This window comes from Pleurodeles waltl, chromosome 6 (assembly GCF_031143425.1).
Source record: "Pleurodeles waltl isolate 20211129_DDA chromosome 6, aPleWal1.hap1.20221129, whole genome shotgun sequence".
Classification (NCBI taxonomy): Eukaryota; Metazoa; Chordata; class Amphibia; order Caudata; family Salamandridae; genus Pleurodeles; species Pleurodeles waltl.
In genome coordinates this window covers 826,516,400-826,536,273 of record NC_090445.1, presented here as the reverse complement: position 1 = coordinate 826,536,273, position 19,874 = coordinate 826,516,400, and the positions used below count along the sequence as shown (strand labels likewise).

The window sequence follows — 19,874 nt, the reverse complement described above, 5'->3', positions numbered from 1 at the left end:
TCAGGGCTTGAGAAGCCCTGTTCTCCCTAGATAGGACTGGTGGGGGGGAATCACCCTCCAAGTCACTATCTTCATCCTCTGTGTTGCCATCCTCAGAGGGGTTGGCCTTAGCAAACTCTGCCAACAGCTCCTGGAGCTGTAGTTTGGAAGGTCTGGGGCCCATTGTTATTTTCTTTATTTTACAGAGTGACCTTAGCTCCCTCATCTTAAGATGGAGGTAAGGTGTGGTGTCGAGTTCCACCACATTCACATCTGTACTAGACATTATGCTTCTAAAAGTTGGAATACTTTTTAAGAATCTAAACTGGTTCTAGAATCTAATTCAAACTTTTAAGAAACTTTTAAACTCTAAAAGAAATGCTAACAGGGACTAACACAAGGCCCTAGCAGGACTTTTAAGAATTTAGAAAACTTTTCAAATTGCAAAAATCAATTTATAATGACAATTTTGGAATTTGTCGTGTGATCAGGTATTGGCTGAGTAGTCCAGCAAATGCAAAGTCTTGTACCCCACCGCTGATCCACCAATGTAGGAAGTTGGCTCTGTATGTGCTATTTCAAAGTAAGGAATAGCATGCACAGAGTCCAAGGGTTCCCCTTAGAGGTAAAATAGTGGTAAAAATAGATAATACTAATGCTCTATTTTGTGGTAGTGTGGTCGAGCAGTAGGCTTATCCAAGGAGTAGTGTTAAGCATTTGTTGTACATACACATAGACAATAAATGAGGTACACACACTCAGAGACAAATCCAGCCAATAGGTTTTGTTATAGAAAAATATATTTTCTTAGTTTATTTTAAGAACCACAGGTTCAAATTTAACATGTAATATCTTGTTTGAAAGGTATTGCAGGTAAGTACATTAGGAACTTTGAATCATTTCAATTGCATGTATACTTTTCAAGTTATTCACAAATAGCTATTTTAAAAGTGGACACAGTGCAATTTTCACAGTTCCTGGGGGAGGTAAGTTTTTGTTAGTTTTACCAGGTAAGTAAGACACTTACAGGGTTCAGTTCTTGGTCCAAGGTAGCCCACCGTTGGGGGTTCAGAGCAACCCCAAAGTTACCACACCAGCAGCTCAGGGCCGGTCAGGTGCAGAGTTCAAAGTGGTGCCCAAAACGCATAGGCTTCAATGGAGAGAAGGGGGTGCCCCGGTTCCAGTCTGCCAGCAGGTAAGTACCCGCGTCTTTGGAGGGCAGACCAGGGGGGTTTTGTAGGGCACCGGGGGGGACACAAGCCCACACAGAAATTTCACCCTCAGCGGCGCGGGGGCGGCCGGGTGCAGTGTTAGAACAAGCGTCGGGTTCGCAATGGAAGTCAATGAGAGATCAAGGGATCTCTTCAGCGCTGCAGGCAGGCAAGGGGGGGCTTCCTCGGGGAAACCTCCACTTGGGCAAGGGAGAGGGACTCCTGGGGGTCACTTCTGCAGTGAAAGTCCGGTCCTTCAGGTCCTGGGGGCTGCGGGTGCAGGGTCTTTTCCAGGCGTCGGGACTTAGGTTTCAGAGAGTCGCGGTCAGGGGAAGCCTCGGGATTCCCTCTGCAGGCGGTGCTGTGGGGGCTCAGGGGGGACAGGTTTTGGTACTCACAGTCGTAGAGTAGTCCGGGGGTCCTCCCTGAGGTGTTGGTTCTCCACCAGCCGAGTCGGGGTCGCCGGGTGCAGTGTTGCAAGTCTCACGCTTCTTGCGGGGAGATTGCAGGGTTCTTTAAAGCTGCTCCTTTGGATAAAGTTGCAGTCTTTTTGGAGCAGGTCCGCTGTCCTCGGGAGTTTCTTGTCGTCGTCGAAGCAGGGCAGTCCTCAGAGGATTCAGAGGTCGCTGGTCCCTTTGGAAGGCGTCGCTGGAGCAGAGTTCTTTGGAAGGCAGGAGACAGGCCGTTGAGTTTCTGGAGCCAAGGCAGTTGTTGTCTTCTGGTCTTCCTCTGCAGGGGTTTTCAGCTAGGCAGTCCTTCTTCTTGTTGTTGCAGGAATCTAAATTCTTAGGTTGAGGGAAGCCCTTAAATACTAAATTTAAGGGCGTGTTTAGGTCTGGGGGGTTAGTAGCCAATGGCTACTAGCCCTGAGGGTGGGTACACCCTCTTTGTGCCTCCTCCCAAGGGGAGGGGGTCACATTCCTATCCCTATTGGGGGAATCCTCCTTCTTCAAGATGGAGGATTTCTAAAAGTCAGAGGCACCTCAGCTCAGGACACCTTAGGGGCTGTCCTGACTGGCCAGTGACTCCTCCTTGTTTTTCTCATTATCTCTCCTGGACTTGCCGCCAAAAATGGGGGCTGGGTCCAGGAGGCGGGCATCTCCACTAGCTGGAGTGCCCTGGGGCATTGTAACACGAAGCTTGAGCCTTTGAAGCTCACTGCTAGGTGTTACAGTTCCTGCAGGGGGGAGGTGTGAAGCACCTCCACCCAGAGCAGGCTTTGTTTCTGTCCTCAGAGAGCACAAAGGCTCTCACCGCATGAGGTCAGACACTTGTCTCTCAGCAGCAGGCTGGCACAGACCAGTCAGTCCTGCACTGAACAATTGGGTAAAATACAGGGGGTATCTCTAAGATGCCCTCTGTGTGCATTTTTTAATAAATCCAACACTGGCATCAGTGTGGGTTTTTTATTCTGAGAAGTTTGATACTAAACTTCCCAGTATTCAGTGTAGCCATTATGGAGCTGTGGAGTTCGTTTTTGACAGACTCCCAGCCCATATACTCTTATGGCTACCCTGCACTTACAATGTCTAAGGTTTTGCTTAGACACTGTAGGGGCATAGTGCTCATGCACATATGCCCTCACCTGTGGTATAGTGCACCCTGCCTTAGGGCTGTAAGGCCTACTAGAGGGGTGACTTACCTATGCCACAGGCAGTGGGAGGTTGGCATGGCACCCTGAGGGGAGTGCCATGTCGACTTAGTCATTTTCTCCCCATCAGTACACACAAGCTGGCAAGCAGTGTGTCTGTGCTGAGTGAGGGGTCCCTAGGGTGGCATAAGACATGCTGCAGCCCTTAGAGACCTTCCCTGGCATCAGGGCCCTTGGTACCAGGGGTACCAGTTACAAGGGACTTACCTAGGTGCCAGGGTTGTGCCAATTGTGGAAACAATGGTACATTTTAGGTGAAAGAACACTGGTGCTGGGGCCTGGTTAGCAGGGTCCCAGCACACTTCTCAGTCAAGTCAGCATCAGTATCAGGCAAAAAGTGGGGGGTAACTGCAACAAGGAGCCATTTCTTTACAGTGAGTAAGTGATCGGATAGCAATTGTCTGTAAGCCTGGTCCTGCATGGAGATTATCTCTAAGTGCGTTTTCAGCAGCAGTTCAGTAATTTGGAACGATTTTAGACAACCCATTGCTGGCTGTCTCTATAATCTGGTGTTTTAAGGAGGACCGTCCTGCTGAATCAGTATAATGTAGGGTGGATTTGTAGAGCTCTGCTTGTCACCCATGAGGATATCAAGTGCTGATTACACTGTCAAACACAGGTCCATATTCATGGGATTTTGACGCAGGCCGGTGCAGCAAGTCACCTTGCTGTGCTGCCCTGTGTCAAATGGGAAGGGCAGGGATGTGCCGTATCTATGGCATATGGCATATTCCTGACTTTTCTCCCTGCGCTAGCACCGTTTCGGTAGCTTAGCGCCAACACATGCACCCTTGCACCAAGCTGCAAAGGTGTTGCATGAAGTGTTGTTTTTGTGCATGAACGGGGACCCTCCTGCACAAAAACAATCTCTTGAGGCGTTTTCCTCTTTCTATGTATGCTGCATTATAGTGATATTTCTCCTTGTTGCGCCTTCCCTGGGAGGCTTAAGGTTTTGGTGCATCCCCAGGTTCACAATGTCTTGCAAATCTGGGGCTGCATCAAAATCCATGGGTGTTGTGTGGGAACACTCACCACAGTCCCTCCCCAACGCAGAGTAAGGCAGTGCAGCGATTTGCACTGCCTTGCCTTTCTCCATGTCTATGAGGCCATTCAAAGCCAGCCAAAGTGGCTGGGCGTGGTCTCATAGATATGATTTAAAGGATTGCACCGTTGTTGCAACAGTGGTGCAAGGGGCTCATAAATATGCCCCCATAGTGCTTACATAATGCTTACATTTCCTCTAGCACCTAATTTGCCCTTGTTCCCAGACACGGTGCCCTCTAAAGCTCAAAATCCTCAACTTGAAATTTACTTAATCTTCCGGCTGTGTGGCTGCCAATTAAGGCTTTGAAAGTAAGATTTGTTCTCCCCACCCGGCCCTAACGCCTCCTCTTGAAGCCCTCCAACGTGTTTTTTTGGACAATGGAAGAGCCTTACAAAAACACAAACTTGGAGGAAACTCCTTAGCACCCTGGAGTAACCAAAAGAAGATCCATTGCTCTTTATAAAATCATGTTACAAATAGTAATGAAAATATTTAATGGAACAATGACTGTCTAAGGGCCTGATTTAGAACTTGGCTGACGGGTTACTCCGCCACAACAGTGATGGATATCCCATCCGCCGAAGTCTAAATTCCATTGGCATTAATGGGATTTAGATTTTGAGTAACATACCAAGTTCTATCTGCCAAGTTCTAAATTAAGCCCTATGTCTTAAAAGATGAACTGTGCCGATTGGTGTTAATCTTGTCTTCTCCATAATAATATAATTGGTTATTTATACAGCTCTTATTTCTGCAGAAGCTGATGTTAGTTTTGTGCTTTTTAATGGCATTTAGTTAGCATCCACGGAAGGATGAAAGTCTGATTTGGCCTTTCCTGCTTGAAGGCTGCGACTTGCAAATCATGCCAAAAGTCAGCAGAGAGCAGTTAACTACAAGACCAATCTTGCAGGCTTTTCGGGATTAGAAAAAAGTAGGTTAAACTGAGCATTTGATCTGATAACACATAATAGCATTTGATCTGATAACACATAATAGACTGTTTGGCAGTACAATTAGTCACGCCATGTGAAAGGCTCAGCCCAGATGCAGTGCCAGCAGTTTCTGACAATGTTTATAAGGTGAAGTAAACAAACTTCTTGGAGACACGCAGCATTTACTTACGTGTTTGTTAATGTGCATGCTACTTTTTGTTAATTCACGAGAAAGGCCTGAAACCAGGAATGTTTCCACCTCTTGTAATTAGAGTAAAGCTCTCCAATACCTATGGGTTGAATTTGCAATGGCAAGTAATGGGTGGGCTCGAAGCCCATTTTTAAGCTTTTTTTCCTTAACATTAGATTTTGCTGACAGCGCATTCGTGCTGTAGACGAAAACTGAAAATACATAGGGGCATATTTCCAAGAAAGTGGCGCATTGGTCCTGATGCGCCACTTTTCTTGCATCGTCCCTGCCCCACTTAACAACAGCATGGTTGTGCCATATTCACAATATGGTGCACCCTGGTGGTCAGTAGGACAATAACATCAACATTTTTTAAGCTATTGTGGCGCTTTGCTGCACTATCGTCAAAAATGTTGATGCTAGGGCAGCAAAGCACAGGGAGGCCCTTTGATTTTAATGGGTGCATCATTTAACGCCTGCTCTGAGCAGGCATTACAAATACTGGAAAAAATATCACAGTGAAATAACACTGCAACATTTTTTTGGGCCTCTCTGCGTCGGTACGTCCCCCTTGCATACATTATGCCTGGTGCAGGCATAATGTTGCCCAAGGGTTTACAAAGTGGCGTGAGGGAGGAGGGCAACAACAGAGATTGTCTCAAAAGGCGCCACTAACGCCAGCCCTGCGTTTGAGTTTCTGGTGAGTTAAGATACCACAGACATGCATGCTGTGGCCTGTCCTTGCATTATAATATTCTGCAAAGCTGAATCAGACAAGTGTTTCATTAACCCTTACACCATCTAGGGAACACATTGTGGACAAGGCATCTGATGTACATTGGGCATTGGCACTATGCACATCTAACGTTGAATTCTTTGTACATGTCTTTATATGTGATGTGCACACATATGATTTGACACTTTACTGGCACAAACTGACATTATTTTACCTGATTTGCACACACATCCAACAGGAGTATCTGAGTTCATGTCATGATCTCTGATATGGACACACATATAATGTAATTAATGCCATCGGATGCCACCCTTTTATTGTATATGCCTTACCTCAATAGGCCGTTGGTGCTCTTGATGGTGACAGGTTTCTTAAAATATCACCAAGAGTTGAAGAAAGAAGACAACTACATGTAGTAAGTCAAAGAATTTTTCACATTTTTAATTTAAAAAATAAAATAATGACAATTTCATTAATTCAAGAGTCAAAACAGGAGGGTAATTTTAGAAGCTATTAGTTGTTGCAAGTAGTGTAAGATGTATGCAATATTGTCAAGGTAGTCAGAAGCTCTCTTCAATTAAAATTTAGGAACCTTTGTCAATAGTCTTCCTGACAACTCTTTGCCTTTTTTTTTTATATCCGAGGGTTCGGGTATCCTGACAATGATTGCACCATTCTCATTTCCTAGAAACTTTGTTCCTTTTTATAAAATTTACAGCCAATGACACAGGTGGAGGAGTGTGTTTCCTATTGAGTTGTTGAAATAATTATTCCAGCCTTGTATGACATTATAGTTTTTGCACCTCCCTCTAGAAAGGTCGAGTAACAGTTCCACCATTCAATAGGAAATCTTGGTTTCCTTCCATGACCCAACTTGCTTAGATAGCCAATTCATGTGTTTTTAAAATAATTTCGAAATTGAGGCCAGTTTTTCTTGTTTTGTGAAAAATATTCTGATTGTATAATATAAGTGTAGAAGTCATCCACACATTGAGGAGGTACATAGCACAATGCAGTTAGTTTTTTTAGTTCATACTGCAGTTTAGTATTTGACATATAATCCTCGGCTAAGGGTGTTTTTTACAAATTTGGTGCCAATATGCCTGGGAAAAGTGAAAAAACACTCTTGAATTGGTGGGTTAGGGTATATTTTGGTAATGTTATTACTCATTTGTAATTCAAAGTCAATAAGTATTTTACTAGTACTTTTATTTAGTGTTTGATTTTATAACTGAATATCAATGTGAGGACTGTTTGTCAGGAAGTAAACTGTGAACTAATGTGATGGTTGTGTTGTAAATGTTTGCATGAATAACACAAATTTGGGTGGATGGATCTGAAATTGATTTAAAAGTGCAATCCATCATCCACATTTTGCCATCCTCTAGGGTTACTGTGTTATGAATTGTACTGAAGATTAGTATTCCTTTCAGAGGGTTCTGTTTATCATAGAGTAAAAGGTTTGTTAATAAAAGAAACCGTAATTTCAGGGGAATGACAGTGTCAGAGTAGGATTGATGAGTTACTGTTTTGGAAATACTCACCTGTTTTTGTCTTTGAATCATTCTTCTTAAATTTGGAATCGCTGGCATACTATTCGCATCGTGTATGTGAATGTTCTGGGATACCTCCCTCAAAACTGAGCCACATAGCTCATTGTTGGTTGGCGCAAGAGACCTTTTTGCTAAATATTTTCCTTACTTCAATCCCCATTGCAGAGGTAGAGTGGTTATACTCTGTGGCTCTTTCCGCTGTGTCACCAAGAGTAACTTCTCTGCCTTTGTAAGGGGATGACAAATATTCAACACACCTCTAATGACCCTGGGCTCAGTTCATCTCTGCTTTCAATATCTGTTTCCTTGTTTGGATAGAATATATCTGGCTATATCTTGCTTCATGTGAATTTTAAATTCTTGAAACAAATCTGCAAAAATAGTTAAAAAAAAATATTATGAGTGTAAGGTTATGAAATTGTTGATTTGTCCAAATGTATGTGTCCTTTAATATATAGAGAAGAAACAATTTCAAAGTTATTTCTTGAAATCTGTTGAGAATTGTTTTTTATTCAGTGCTGCTTGAATTGTGTAATATTATTTGTGTTAGTATCCTGTTTTGAAACAAGAATGTAAATATTACATTGAATTTATGTTTATTATGAGTTACTTTACCTGTTTTATTGGTCCTTGTGATTTTGGCTTCAGGCTTTTGGAGATATAATTTTGATTTTCGTGAGGTGGTGTAGATTTGTTCTTTGTTGTGTATCTATGGTTAGGAAGACATTTATATCCCATTACTGAGTTTGTCTTGCATCACTGCATTTATATGTGTGTGATTTATGAGTTTACATTGTAATGTCTAAATTGTTACCTTTTTTATGGTGTTTCTGCTTTAGGTTGGAGCGATGATTTAGTTTTTCTCTTATTTGCTGGAAGATTATTTTTTTCTATAATTTGTTTGCCTTTGTTATAGTCTAAAAAGAAGAGGAAGGTGTTATTACATTTGGCCCCTAATCTTTGTGCACCACCTTCCATGTGGTAACACTTGGCGGATTGAATTAGTATATCTTGGCCCCCAGTCACTGTCCAGCAGTTTCGGTGACATAACATTTGGGGGAGTCAGAATAGTACATTTGCCCCCTAGCCACTGTCAAGCACCTTCCCTGAAGTGGCACTTGGCGTGTGTTAAATGGGTACTATTATCCTTTTATGTGCTGCAATCAAATCTTACAATCCTAAGGAGGTGAAAAGTTATCTCCATATATGCACATCCTTTATAATAGGTGGGAATGTATTACTAGAAAGTGGAGTTTGAGTGTTGGGAAGTGAGATGGGCAGGGAGGTGAGAGAAAAAGCAAATTTAAGGAAGGGGCACAAAGAAGAGAGGAGTAGGATAAAAGGAAGCTTGAAATGACAATAGGAATGAACGAAGGAGATAAGGAATACAATTCTATATGAGCACTGGAAAAAACAAACTCTAGTAGTATTTTTTTTTAACAGAGTAAACCGTCAAAACACTCAAAAATGCTCATTTAAAAGAACATTGGAAACACTGAAAAACACACTGCAATTCACAACAAACAAATTGAAAACAGGGAATCCTTGATATAACAATTCACTACTTGACCCCCCCATTATGTATGAAAGGAACTGTGGAACCTTGCTGGCAGCTGAAGTTCACAGATATAGACTATTTTTGCCACCTTAACTAAACACTATAAAAATCAGACTGTCTTGCAAAGACTGAAGAGATCTGCTGCAAATTGCTGGTAACCAGAGAACTCCAACAATAGTCCACGCAGCAAGTCCCAAACAGTCACATATTCAGAGCACTGACATCCTATAAGAAAAAAAGAATGATTATGAAGCAGTGCGTCTTGGCAAGCCTCCTTACTAGACATCCCATAAGGGCAATCAAATAAAGGAGGACAGTAACACAGTCTACCCAGACGGATGGCTGATTTCCCATCATTCTCTCTGTAGCCCTGTTACCTTCCCCTGTATTCATATGATTTTTGAGTAGATGTCCTCCTGCTACAGCCAGCACATGAAATCGGTTTGAGACCATAACAGAACAAGCATTAGCAAAGCCAATATGAGAGCTATTGGCGATACCAATGCCTTTTAGCCATGTTGTACAGCAGCATGGTTGCTGTTCAGCATTGCTAAGTGTTAAAAGCAAGACGCAAAAGAGAATGGTGCAGTGGAGAGTGGTGTGGAGGGTAGTGGCACATGGTAGAGTGCCATAGAGTAGAGTAAAGTTGCGTTGAGAGCACAGCTGTCTGGTTTGCTAAAGACATCTTGGGGAGATTCAGAAAACTGACCTAGGGATGCATTCACCTGAGCTTACCATTGCCTTTCTGGTTTGTAACTCAGATTTTCTGGCTTTCTGTTTACTGGTTTTATTAGCTTTAAGGTGTCCAGCTGGAGTACTTCCCTCCTGTTGTCCAAACCTTGGTTACTGTATTCTTCCACAAACTTGCTTTCTGTAAACATGTCTTTAAATCTTGTTCTTATCTTGTCATGTGCTGTGCATTCAAAAACAGAGGTCAAATGTCAGGCACTCCAACAAACAAATGAACAGTGCTGATATTTCAGGATATATCAGAATTAGTACAACTGAAGCTTACTTTCTAAAAATTCTGAAATGTGGTGGAAACAAATATTTGAATATGATCAAAACACATCAATACACTAGGTGATGACATTTGCACACATTATCATTGTGTGCAGTAAAACAGCATTTCACTGCGATTGTAATGGTCATTTCAATAGAAAATGTGTTGGTCTTTTTCACTTTTTAGTTGAAAAAAGTCAGGACTTAGAAGAATCTCAATTTTTTTCATCCAAAAAGTTAAAAAGTCCAAATTCACCTTTTTTTTCATTCAAAAAAGTGACAGTCCCATTCTAATTTGGGACTTTAAAAATGTTTCAATTTATTTTCATCCATACGTAAATAAGTTCAAATACAACTCTTTTCTTCAAAAAAGTGACGACGTCCCAATCTGAGTCAGCACTTAGAAGAATTTCAATTGTTTTCATCCAAAAAGTGAAAAACTCCAAATTCGTCTTTTTTTCTTCAAAAAAGTGACAGTCCCATTCTGATTGGGGACTTATAAAAAATTACAATTTTTTTCATCCAAAAGTGAATAAGTCCAAACATAACTTTTTTCTTTAAAAAAGTGACAAAGTCCCAATCTCAGTCAAGACTTAGAAAAATCTTAACTTTTATTCATCCAAAAAGTGAAAAACTCCAAATTCAAAGTCCCATTCTGAGTGGGGACACGCCACTCCAATATACGTCACTCACTCCACACTATTTACCCCACTGCACTCTACCCAACCCCGATTTATCCCACTCCATACCAATGTACCCCAATCTACCCCACTTCAGTTCACAACAATATACCCCACTAACCAAATTTACCCCAATCCACTTTCAAAGATCCAATCTGTCCTACTCCCCTCTACCCCACTCCGGCCTACTCAACTCCAGCCTACCCTACGTCACTTAATCAAACCCAGTCAGTTCCACCCCACTCCAATCTAACACACTCCACTCAGATTTACCCCCTATTCTCAAATTTACCCCACTCCACCACCAATCTACCCCACTCCAATTTACTCCATTCCAATTTACCCCACCCCAAACTCAACTGCAATCTATCCAACTGCCCTCCACTCTAATTTATTCCACTCCACACCAAAAAATAGATTACGTATTTTATTTATTCTAAACTTAATATGCAAATCTATTTAATTGTTTTTTTAATCCTTAGGCTTATCACAAATTCCTAAATCGAGCTCAGATGACTTAAAGTGTTATCAGTTTAACAAAGCTGCATGCAGAAAGTGCTGCACAGAAGGGGGCAGAAATACCAGTCAATGTATTGTCAATACTTAAATCATTACTGGCACTGCACTCAAAGCTAAAATTACTGGTGGTGCCTGTAACATACTGTTCGAATGGCAACCCTAAAAAGACCCTCATCTATGTTTTATATGAGGAGCCAGGCCAGCTTTCATCTTTTGCCCCAGGCGTAGGCATTTTGATAGGTCAGAAGTACTAGGGCTTGCCCTTACCAGCATCCCTGATGAAGGTAAGAGGAGCAAGTACAGTTACAAGACACCTTGTGTGTCATTGCCCCTGGGCTGTGTGCACATCCAGTAGGGTGCTTATTGGGGCCAAAGTGGTGTTTACTGCCTAAACCCCTTAGTCTTTCCTATTCCCCCCAGTAGTATTTCCCATTTTCCAGCCACTCCCCTCTGTCCCACAGACATTTACTATAAATAGGTATACTTATGCATGAGGAGAGTCTGAAGCCAGGGCAGGGTGTTTGGAGGGGGAGGATGAGACCTATGTACAGAAAAAGATAAGAGCAGCATTAACACTGTGCATCAGTTTGTGAATAGCATTTTGTAGTGTTTGAAAATATATTAGAAAATGCAGTTTGTGAATATGCCCCTTAGTTTTTCGACACCCAGATATGGCTACGTTCATCAGCAAATGACCTGCCCTACAGTGAAGTTTATGCTGGATCTATAATCAGTAATGTGCACCATCCTGCTCACCTTCAAGGCCAGTTAGTCAGCTGTGAGAATGGCGGCCATTACGTAAACTGAGATGTATAAGTGCATCAATTACACGGAATTGCATAGAATAAGCCTGAATGCCTATTCTCCTTTGCATGGTTACCAAGGCATCCTTTTTAGAAATTAGTCTTTTCTCGTAGTAAAGAATAAATGTAGTTCTTAACTGTCTTGACTGCAAAGCACTTTTGATATAAAGTTTTAAAATATATATGAACAAATGGAAATTACATATTATAAACAGTTGCGTAGAAGTGGTTTTATGTTCACTGGTTTCTCTTGTTTTTTGTTTTTTTCAGGACAGGGTAGACTGATCATTTGTAACTGAAAATGCATAGTTTCACACTGGGATAAATATGCTTTCTCCTTAATGAAATTATGCATGACTCGTCAGTCATTAATGGCGAGAACAGCTATACCTGTATGAAAGAAGAGTGTATACTTTCACAAGCAAAAGTGAGAGATGTACAATCTGAGATTGGCTGCCTAAAAGGTAACAAAAATATATTCTATTTTGACAGATAGATGGCAACTAATTTATATATATATATATATATATATCTCACAATACACAAATCTATAATACCACTTTTTTATACCTGTACAGTCCAAAAATATGTTTGTTTCTTAAATCTGCTCTATTGAAATTATTTATTTCCATGATAGCACAGTTGTATGGCACATGCTGAAAGGAGGTGGCTATATATTGTTTGCAGGCAGCAGATTGTCAAACATCCTACAAAAAATCCTCAACATCATCAAAAATATTCAAGGGGTCATTTGCAATACAAAGGGTGGCTTGCTTTACATTTTTTTTCCTTTGGTATACTATTTCTATGTTACAATCTGAAAGAAGTATTGTGGAAATAGCTCATACATAGCTACTTCGTTTTTATGGTTTGTTTTAAAAACATCATTTTTTCACTGTTAGGTGAGCTATGCCTAAATGTCAGATAATTATCCACAGACTACCACTTTATATTTTTACATTTTGTTTAAACTACCATGATGGCATGCATATCAATACTCTGTGTGGCTATCTGCAGGCTGATGTGCAGGAAATGATGGAAGATTCCACTGATCCTTCCTTATAGAGAAGCAACCTTATCACCAAAGTAAGGACTGCACAAGCTGGTGAAAATGGCCAGGTGTGTTTGGATAGTGCAAGTTTTCTCCTCACAGGTTTGAGTAAGATACATTTTTACCAAACAAATGTGGCAAAGGTGTCTTGAAGACTTTATTTGGTATGAAATAATTCAACCCTTAAATTACATAAACAACAATAAATAACCAGAATATCAATACAACAGTAAAATCTGAAAAAACAGATCAAACGTCATTATCAAGAATAATAATCTAAAACGTCCCTTAAAAAAACTCTAGGTTATTACGCCGGGTAATGGCTCCCCTCAGAAACAATCCCAAAACCCTCCATACCAATGCATCTGAGGCCATTTGCAGCCACATAAAAGCAGGGCGAAATTGCACAAATCTCTTTGGCCTCAGCAGGGGTAACAGAAAACGCCTTCTGAAAGGTGCGTAAAAAACACAGAATAGTGTAAAATGGGACAAGGTCTGCAGGGACACCCCGTCACAGGGACACGGTCTGATAGATTTTTCACCATACTGACCTAACAGGAAGCAGAGATTATTTCTAATGACCGCCAAACGGAATCGAATAATAAGAGTCCGTTCCCTCAGGTCATTTATTGCTAGGGGATAGGGCTCAGGACTCACCCCCATCTTTAACATAATAAGATCCCTGACCAATTGTTTCCCTAGTTCCTTTCCCTCTCTTTCAACCCTCCGAATTCTTAAGAAATTCTCCTTCACCCAATTCTTATCCTGGCCAGTCAGACTCTCTGGAGAGTAAAACAAATCCAGCCGCCCCAACTCCTGTGCTACTTTTCTTATGTACATCAGCCAGGGAATGCATTTTACATTATCGCAGGCCAAACAATCCCTTAAAATCTCTCTATTAAAAATAGCAAAATCATTTCTCCAAATCGAAATCCATAACAAAAGGGGAGCCAACTGAATAGTATCTTGCACACACTCGAGATCTAGTTGTAGATGCAAGCAGAAACCAGAGGTATTTTGACCAACACCCAATAGTCTTCTACAAAAACGATTTTCTTCAATGATGGGCACTTGGGTGTCCATATATCCCCAAAGTGCTGCACCATACAACAGGACAGGGGGACATTTTCGCCTATAGATTTCAAGCAGAGGCTTAATGGGTTTGCTTCCTACTCTTACAGCAAAATCAAAAGTAGCACCAACTGAAGCATGGAAGAGCATACTCCTTCTAGCAATAGAAGGTTTCCATGAGCCTTTATCGTCAAAGATTACCCCTAAATATGGGAATTAATTGACCCTGCTAATAGTTTGATCATCGACCTTTAGCTCCCCAACCCTGCTCAGAGATTTACCACATACCATGAAATGCTATTTCTTATCATTTATCTCTAGGCCCAAGCCTAACATATAAGATGCATAGGCTCTAACAGCTTTTCGAAGACTATTCATGGTGCAGGCCATAAGGACCGCATCATCCGCATATGTCAACACCGGGACACTAGTGCCATTCACCTTTGGGACATCCCTACAGTGCTCCACCAAGAAATCAGACAGTCCATTCGTATATAAAAGGAACAGAGTAGGGGCCAAAACACACTCCTGACGAACGCCCTTGGTGAGCCTAAAAGTCTCTGAACATTCCCCATTTGTCCCCACCCTCACATTAGCAACCGATCCTGAGTGGAGGTACCGGAGCAGCTCCACAATATCAGGATCCATCCCTATCTGACTTAACCTTTCCCACAATATGGGCCGACTTACCTTATCGAAGGCACAGCTAAGGTCCATAAAGGCAAGATAGAGGGTGCCCTTCCTAGCTTGCGTATATTTCCCAATCATCATCAGAAGATTAAGGCACTACTCACGTGTGCCAAGACCTTCCCTAAAGCCATACTGGTCCCGGCTCAAAATGTCCTTTTCTGCCATCCAAGCCTCAATACGCCTTAAGATGATCCGCCCCAAAATCTTCCCAGAAGAGTCAAGTAGGGAAATAGGGCGATAGGACTTTGGGTCGTTCCGATCCCCCTTTTTAAAAACTGGAATGATACAGGCCCTCCTCCAAGAGACAGGGATTCCCACGGTAACTGCCGCATTAAGAACATTTAAAAGAACAGGTGCCCATAACTGAGGGCAAGATTTGTACAAATCCATAGGAGTGGAGTCCGGGCCCGGGGCTTTATTACTAACACTGCCCTGGAGTCAATAACTTCCTGGAGCGAAAACCTGATCGCTAAATTGGGAACCACCACACACACTTTTTCCCAATTATTTCTTAGAGGGGTTTCCTCACAAATTCTACAGAAATAATTTAACCAAACCTCCGGGGCAATATTGCAACCCAAACCCTCAGATGTCTCTGTGGCAAAAGAACCTCTATTTACCACCTTCCAGAACAAGCCAGGATCCTTCAGGACTGTGGCGCGCTCCAATTCTGCCCAGGCCTTTGCTTTAAATCTATCCTTACTTTCCCTCAGGGCCCTTTTGTACTCAATTCTTGCTGCTTTCACCGCGGGCCTATCTCTGGGATTTCCTTTGAGGGCCGTTATCATATTTGTCCTGGCATCGTAACAAGCCTTATCAAACCATTTACCTCTGTGCTTGTTAGGACAACTGTCTATCGAGAATAAACAGTCTCTAATTTCTATGTTTACTTCAGCTATTGCATCCATCACTTCTTTTGGGCTCGGAGTCTCTCTCAAAAGTATGTCCATGAACAAGGGTAAGTTTCCCCCCACCACCCTCTCAATAACTTGTTGGGCATCTACCTGTTTCCAGCCAAGTCGCCTACCCTGATCTCTTATCTTCACTTTTACAGGACCACCCCACCCTAATTTACTTAGAGCCCCTGGAAGTTTAAAACACACTGTGAGGGGGTTATGATCACTCATACATTCTCCAAGCACCTCTCCACCAATAAACAGATTTTTCAATGACTGAGACACGAAAATGTAGTCAATTGTGGTGCCAAACCCTCTACCCACAAATGTTGGGAGCTGGTGAAAATCTACTACTTCAATATCCCGTAAGTTCAAAAGGCCCAACTTCCTAAATTCCTTAGTCAAAGCCCTACCTCTCATATCCTGAATATCATCCACCAAGTAGTCCCCACAGTCGTAGTCGAAGGGATTTACCATTGTACTGAGGCGGCCAAGCTTAGCATTAAAATCTCCCGATACAATGGCACAGAATTCCAACCCCACCTCCTCTATTCAATATTTCAACACCTGGAGAATAGAGAAAAGAATCCCAATTTGACACCCCCGTCCCATACAGCATTATAAAAATTAACCAACAAAACATTAAAATTGTTAGAAAAAATTACCCAAACAGGCAATATACCCTGGCGGTTACAATTAATTTGGAAGGCAGCCAATATCTTGGAGAAACGTATTAAGGGAACCAGGCCCCCTTTCGAACGACCTCCGAGGGACTGAGCTGCTGGGATGGCAAATCTATCATATCCATCCCAAGCAGCCAGCCCCTCAGACCATGTTTCCTGCAGCATAATAATATCATAGTCAGCCACACGCCTAACCCAATCCTGGTCAGATATCTTGGCATCATACCCCGCAATATTCCAAGAAATAAGGTCGCACTTCGAGCCCACCCCCTCCAACGCAATCACAGTCTTGGTACATTGTCAATCCACCCCTGCCAAGTCTGAGTTTATAATGTAATCTGTTCTCCTGCAGATTTTCCGCGGGGCATTCTGGCCTAAGGTGGGGATCCTGCCAAGGTCAGGAGAGGGATCAGCGCCCAGTCGCATATGATTGTAAAAATATCCAAGGGGGGCCATACCACTTAATTCTGCCCTTGGAAAGGCCTGACTATATGAGAAGAGAAGCCGTTAAGCCAGGCCCAGGTATCTGACATTTATAATACCACAATCCTCGACCCCTTCTTTTTTCCTCGGCCCAATCCAGTCAATTCTTTGAACAAACAAGACATCTTCGAGATCCTTACATAAAAAATTGCAGTTTTTGCTCAGCCAATGGACAGTTTTGTTTTTTAGTTGAGCCACAGATTCTGTTACCCCACGAGCCAGAGCAGGAACATTTGTCAGTACTACCACATAAGGGGCACATGCCGGAGGGAGATCCAGACGGGCCAATAAATACTTTTTACTCAACGGATTCTGATTGGACTTCCCAACCGGCTGTGGGCAGGCCCCCCCAACCACCGCAGCACCACGGTCAGGTTGCCTTCCGAGGCTAAGACCGTTCAAGTCCCCGCTGCCCATTGGTGGGGCGGTAGTTAGGGCCAACACAGACTGAATGCAGGCACCTTGACCGCCAGAACTTGACAAGTTATCTAGATGCTGAGGCAAACTTCCCAGGGGCCCAGCATTTTCCTCCTGTAAATTCTCATCCACGCTAGGATGAGATACACAGCACAGGGCCTTACACCCCCATAGAGTGGCTCCCTTGGCTTCTTAATTCACCTAGCCGAGTAACTGCTATCACCGATAGTTTTGCCATCACAGGTGTCAGAATACCCTCAATCATCTCCTTAAGCTTTAGCAAAAGAATGGTTGCATCACAGCCCATTAGCTCGCTAGATTTTATACCACCATATAACTCCTTGGAACTATCCACAAGAGAAGCTTTTGTTTTAGGGACAGTTTTCTTCAGTGTCTTTTTCTTCCTTGGGGGAGGGCTGCACTTATCCATAGAACAGGCCACAGGAGAAGACAACAAAAGCCTTTTGCTTCTTCTCGAAAGCCCTGGGTCGCCAGAGACCCCTAATTTCTCTGCATGGTCACGCTCAGATACAAAACACAGCTCTCCTCCATGGTGGTCCACCACCCCCTTCCCCTCCTCCAAAGCCACTGAGGGATCACTGACTAACGAGACATGACCCCAATCCTCCATCTCCATAGATAGCCTCCTCTCCGCCAAGTCAATTTCCTTGGTCACGACCCCAACCGCTCTCGCAAGAAAGGAGTCCAGAGTAGTATTTACATTACCCTGCCTGCCACCTCCACCACTCATGGCTTCAGATAGTTGGCCCTTTTTCCGCCCCATTTAGCAAACAATAGCTCCTCACTGAGGGCAGCAGCAGGATACACAGTTTGAAACAAGGGCTTCAAGCAGAAAAGTCTCCAGGCACTAATACAATAGGTAGTCACCAAAAAAAAGAAAACTCACAATCCCCGGCACGTTGAAAGGGGGGTGGCCCAGCCCAGCCTCTAACGGTCGATGACGGGCGCAAGACAGACCCACCCTTGGCCCGGGCGCGTGTATCAAGTTTAAAGGGGCCAAAGGTCCTGCCCCTGCAGCAGGCGGTCTCCAAAACACGTGTCCCTAAGGCTTGTGTTGGAACAGCTGCCCTTGACGAAGAAATGGTTGGCGTTAATAAGGTAGCTCAGATGTTTTAATTGCCTTTCGGTACACGTGGTCCCAGTGGTTTTCAAACTTTTTAAGGCCGGGCCCCCTCAGTTGAATAAAAACATAATCTGGCCCCCCTCCAAATTTTTAATGATTATTCTATTAAGTAGGCTATGTTTAAAAGTGTCTAGACTTATTTAAACATTGCAGTTAAGTTCTGTTACCTTATTAAAATGCAATAAATGTTCTGCTTAAAACAAAGTCCTGTTATCTGCATAATGCTAAAACCTGGTGCCTCCCCCCCACTCCTCCTTCCGGAATCACTTGAGCCCCCCCTACTCACTTTGAAGACCTGTGAACTACACCCTTGTATGTATAGGATTGATCTTCTGAATCTACTTCTTTCTCTATCACAGTTCAGGAATGGAAATGTTCTTTCTCCTCCTCCATGACTAATGACCTAATATCACCTGTGCTCCTGTGATCACTCACCATATACAAACTGTACTGACTGTTGGAAGATTATGTTCTTGTTGCATTTTGAAGCCACACCCTCTTTGGAAAAAGATCTTTATCTATGGTTTTGTCATCCTTTCAGAGTTTATTAAATCTGTGTACATCGCCAAAAGCTGGCCTACCGTGAACATCAAAACGATGCAGTGAAAACTTGCTATAAATATATTTCTTGCCAGATGAGAACTGAAGAAACCAGCAAATCTAGAAGCAACCAATGAAGTACTGGTTTTAATTGACCATTTCTTGTCTACTTTTACTGTTCTATATTATGGTGACCTGAGCCCTTTTGGGACCAGGTATGTGTTTCACTTGAATAAAATAAATGTAGAAGTCATTTTGGATACATTTTATTTCAACCTCTGTTTTGTTTAGTCTTTTCCCACATATCACCATATTAGAAAAATGTCAGGCAATGTCTTATACACAAATGAAGGCAATGTCTTCTGAATATTAGGGAGTATCAGAAATTAAAAGGCTTCTTTTGAATTTAAAGCATGTTCTATTCTCACTAATTCCTATCTCAGATTTTTTTATACCACCCCAGGCCCACCACCACCTTTTATTGCGCAGAAAATAAAGTATAATGCCATGGCAGTAGTTTAATTTTAGCTGCTTATTAGTTACTTAGATTCAATTGGAATGTATAAACAAGACACATTTCTTACATTCAAACTCAATTCCCTTTTGTACAGGATGGTACATGGGTCCTGCACCTCACAGTACTTGTTTAGCAACAGATTAGTTGATCTAAAGTACCTGATGGGCACTAGATTTGGGAAAATGTGACCATAAAATGTTCATATCATAGAATCTGCAGTGAGTACTACAATCCTCACTCGATAATAAATCATTCATTGGTTACCAACACCATCAAAATGTTTCCTGGAATCATCCAGGAGTAATTCACACTCCCCCCACAGTTGCCATTAAGTCATCCTATAGTAAGTCACAGTCATTCTGAAGCTTTCCTGTAATCCTCCTGGAGTAATCAGTACTCATTTTAAAGTTGTCATGGAGTCATCCTGAAATAATTCACAGTCACACAAAAGTTTTCCTGGAGTAATCCTCAGTCATTGTGAAGTTGTTGCGGAATCATCCTGTAGTAATTAACAGTCATCCTG

The 19,874-nt window shown here is 42.4% G+C and overlaps 1 protein-coding gene across 1 annotated transcript in view; it reads left to right on the top strand.

Moving 5' to 3' along the window:
• AS3MT (arsenite methyltransferase) overlaps window positions 1-18,974 on the top strand; it is a 383,350-nt gene extending 364,376 nt beyond the window's left edge. The window contains exon 11 of the mRNA XM_069239493.1: window positions 18,836-18,974. Coding sequence (XP_069095594.1) covers window positions 18,836-18,880 — 45 coding nt within the window. The 3' untranslated portion in view covers window positions 18,881-18,974. The remainder of the gene's footprint in view (window positions 1-18,835) is intronic.
• The last annotated feature ends 900 nt before the right edge of the window (window positions 18,975-19,874 follow it).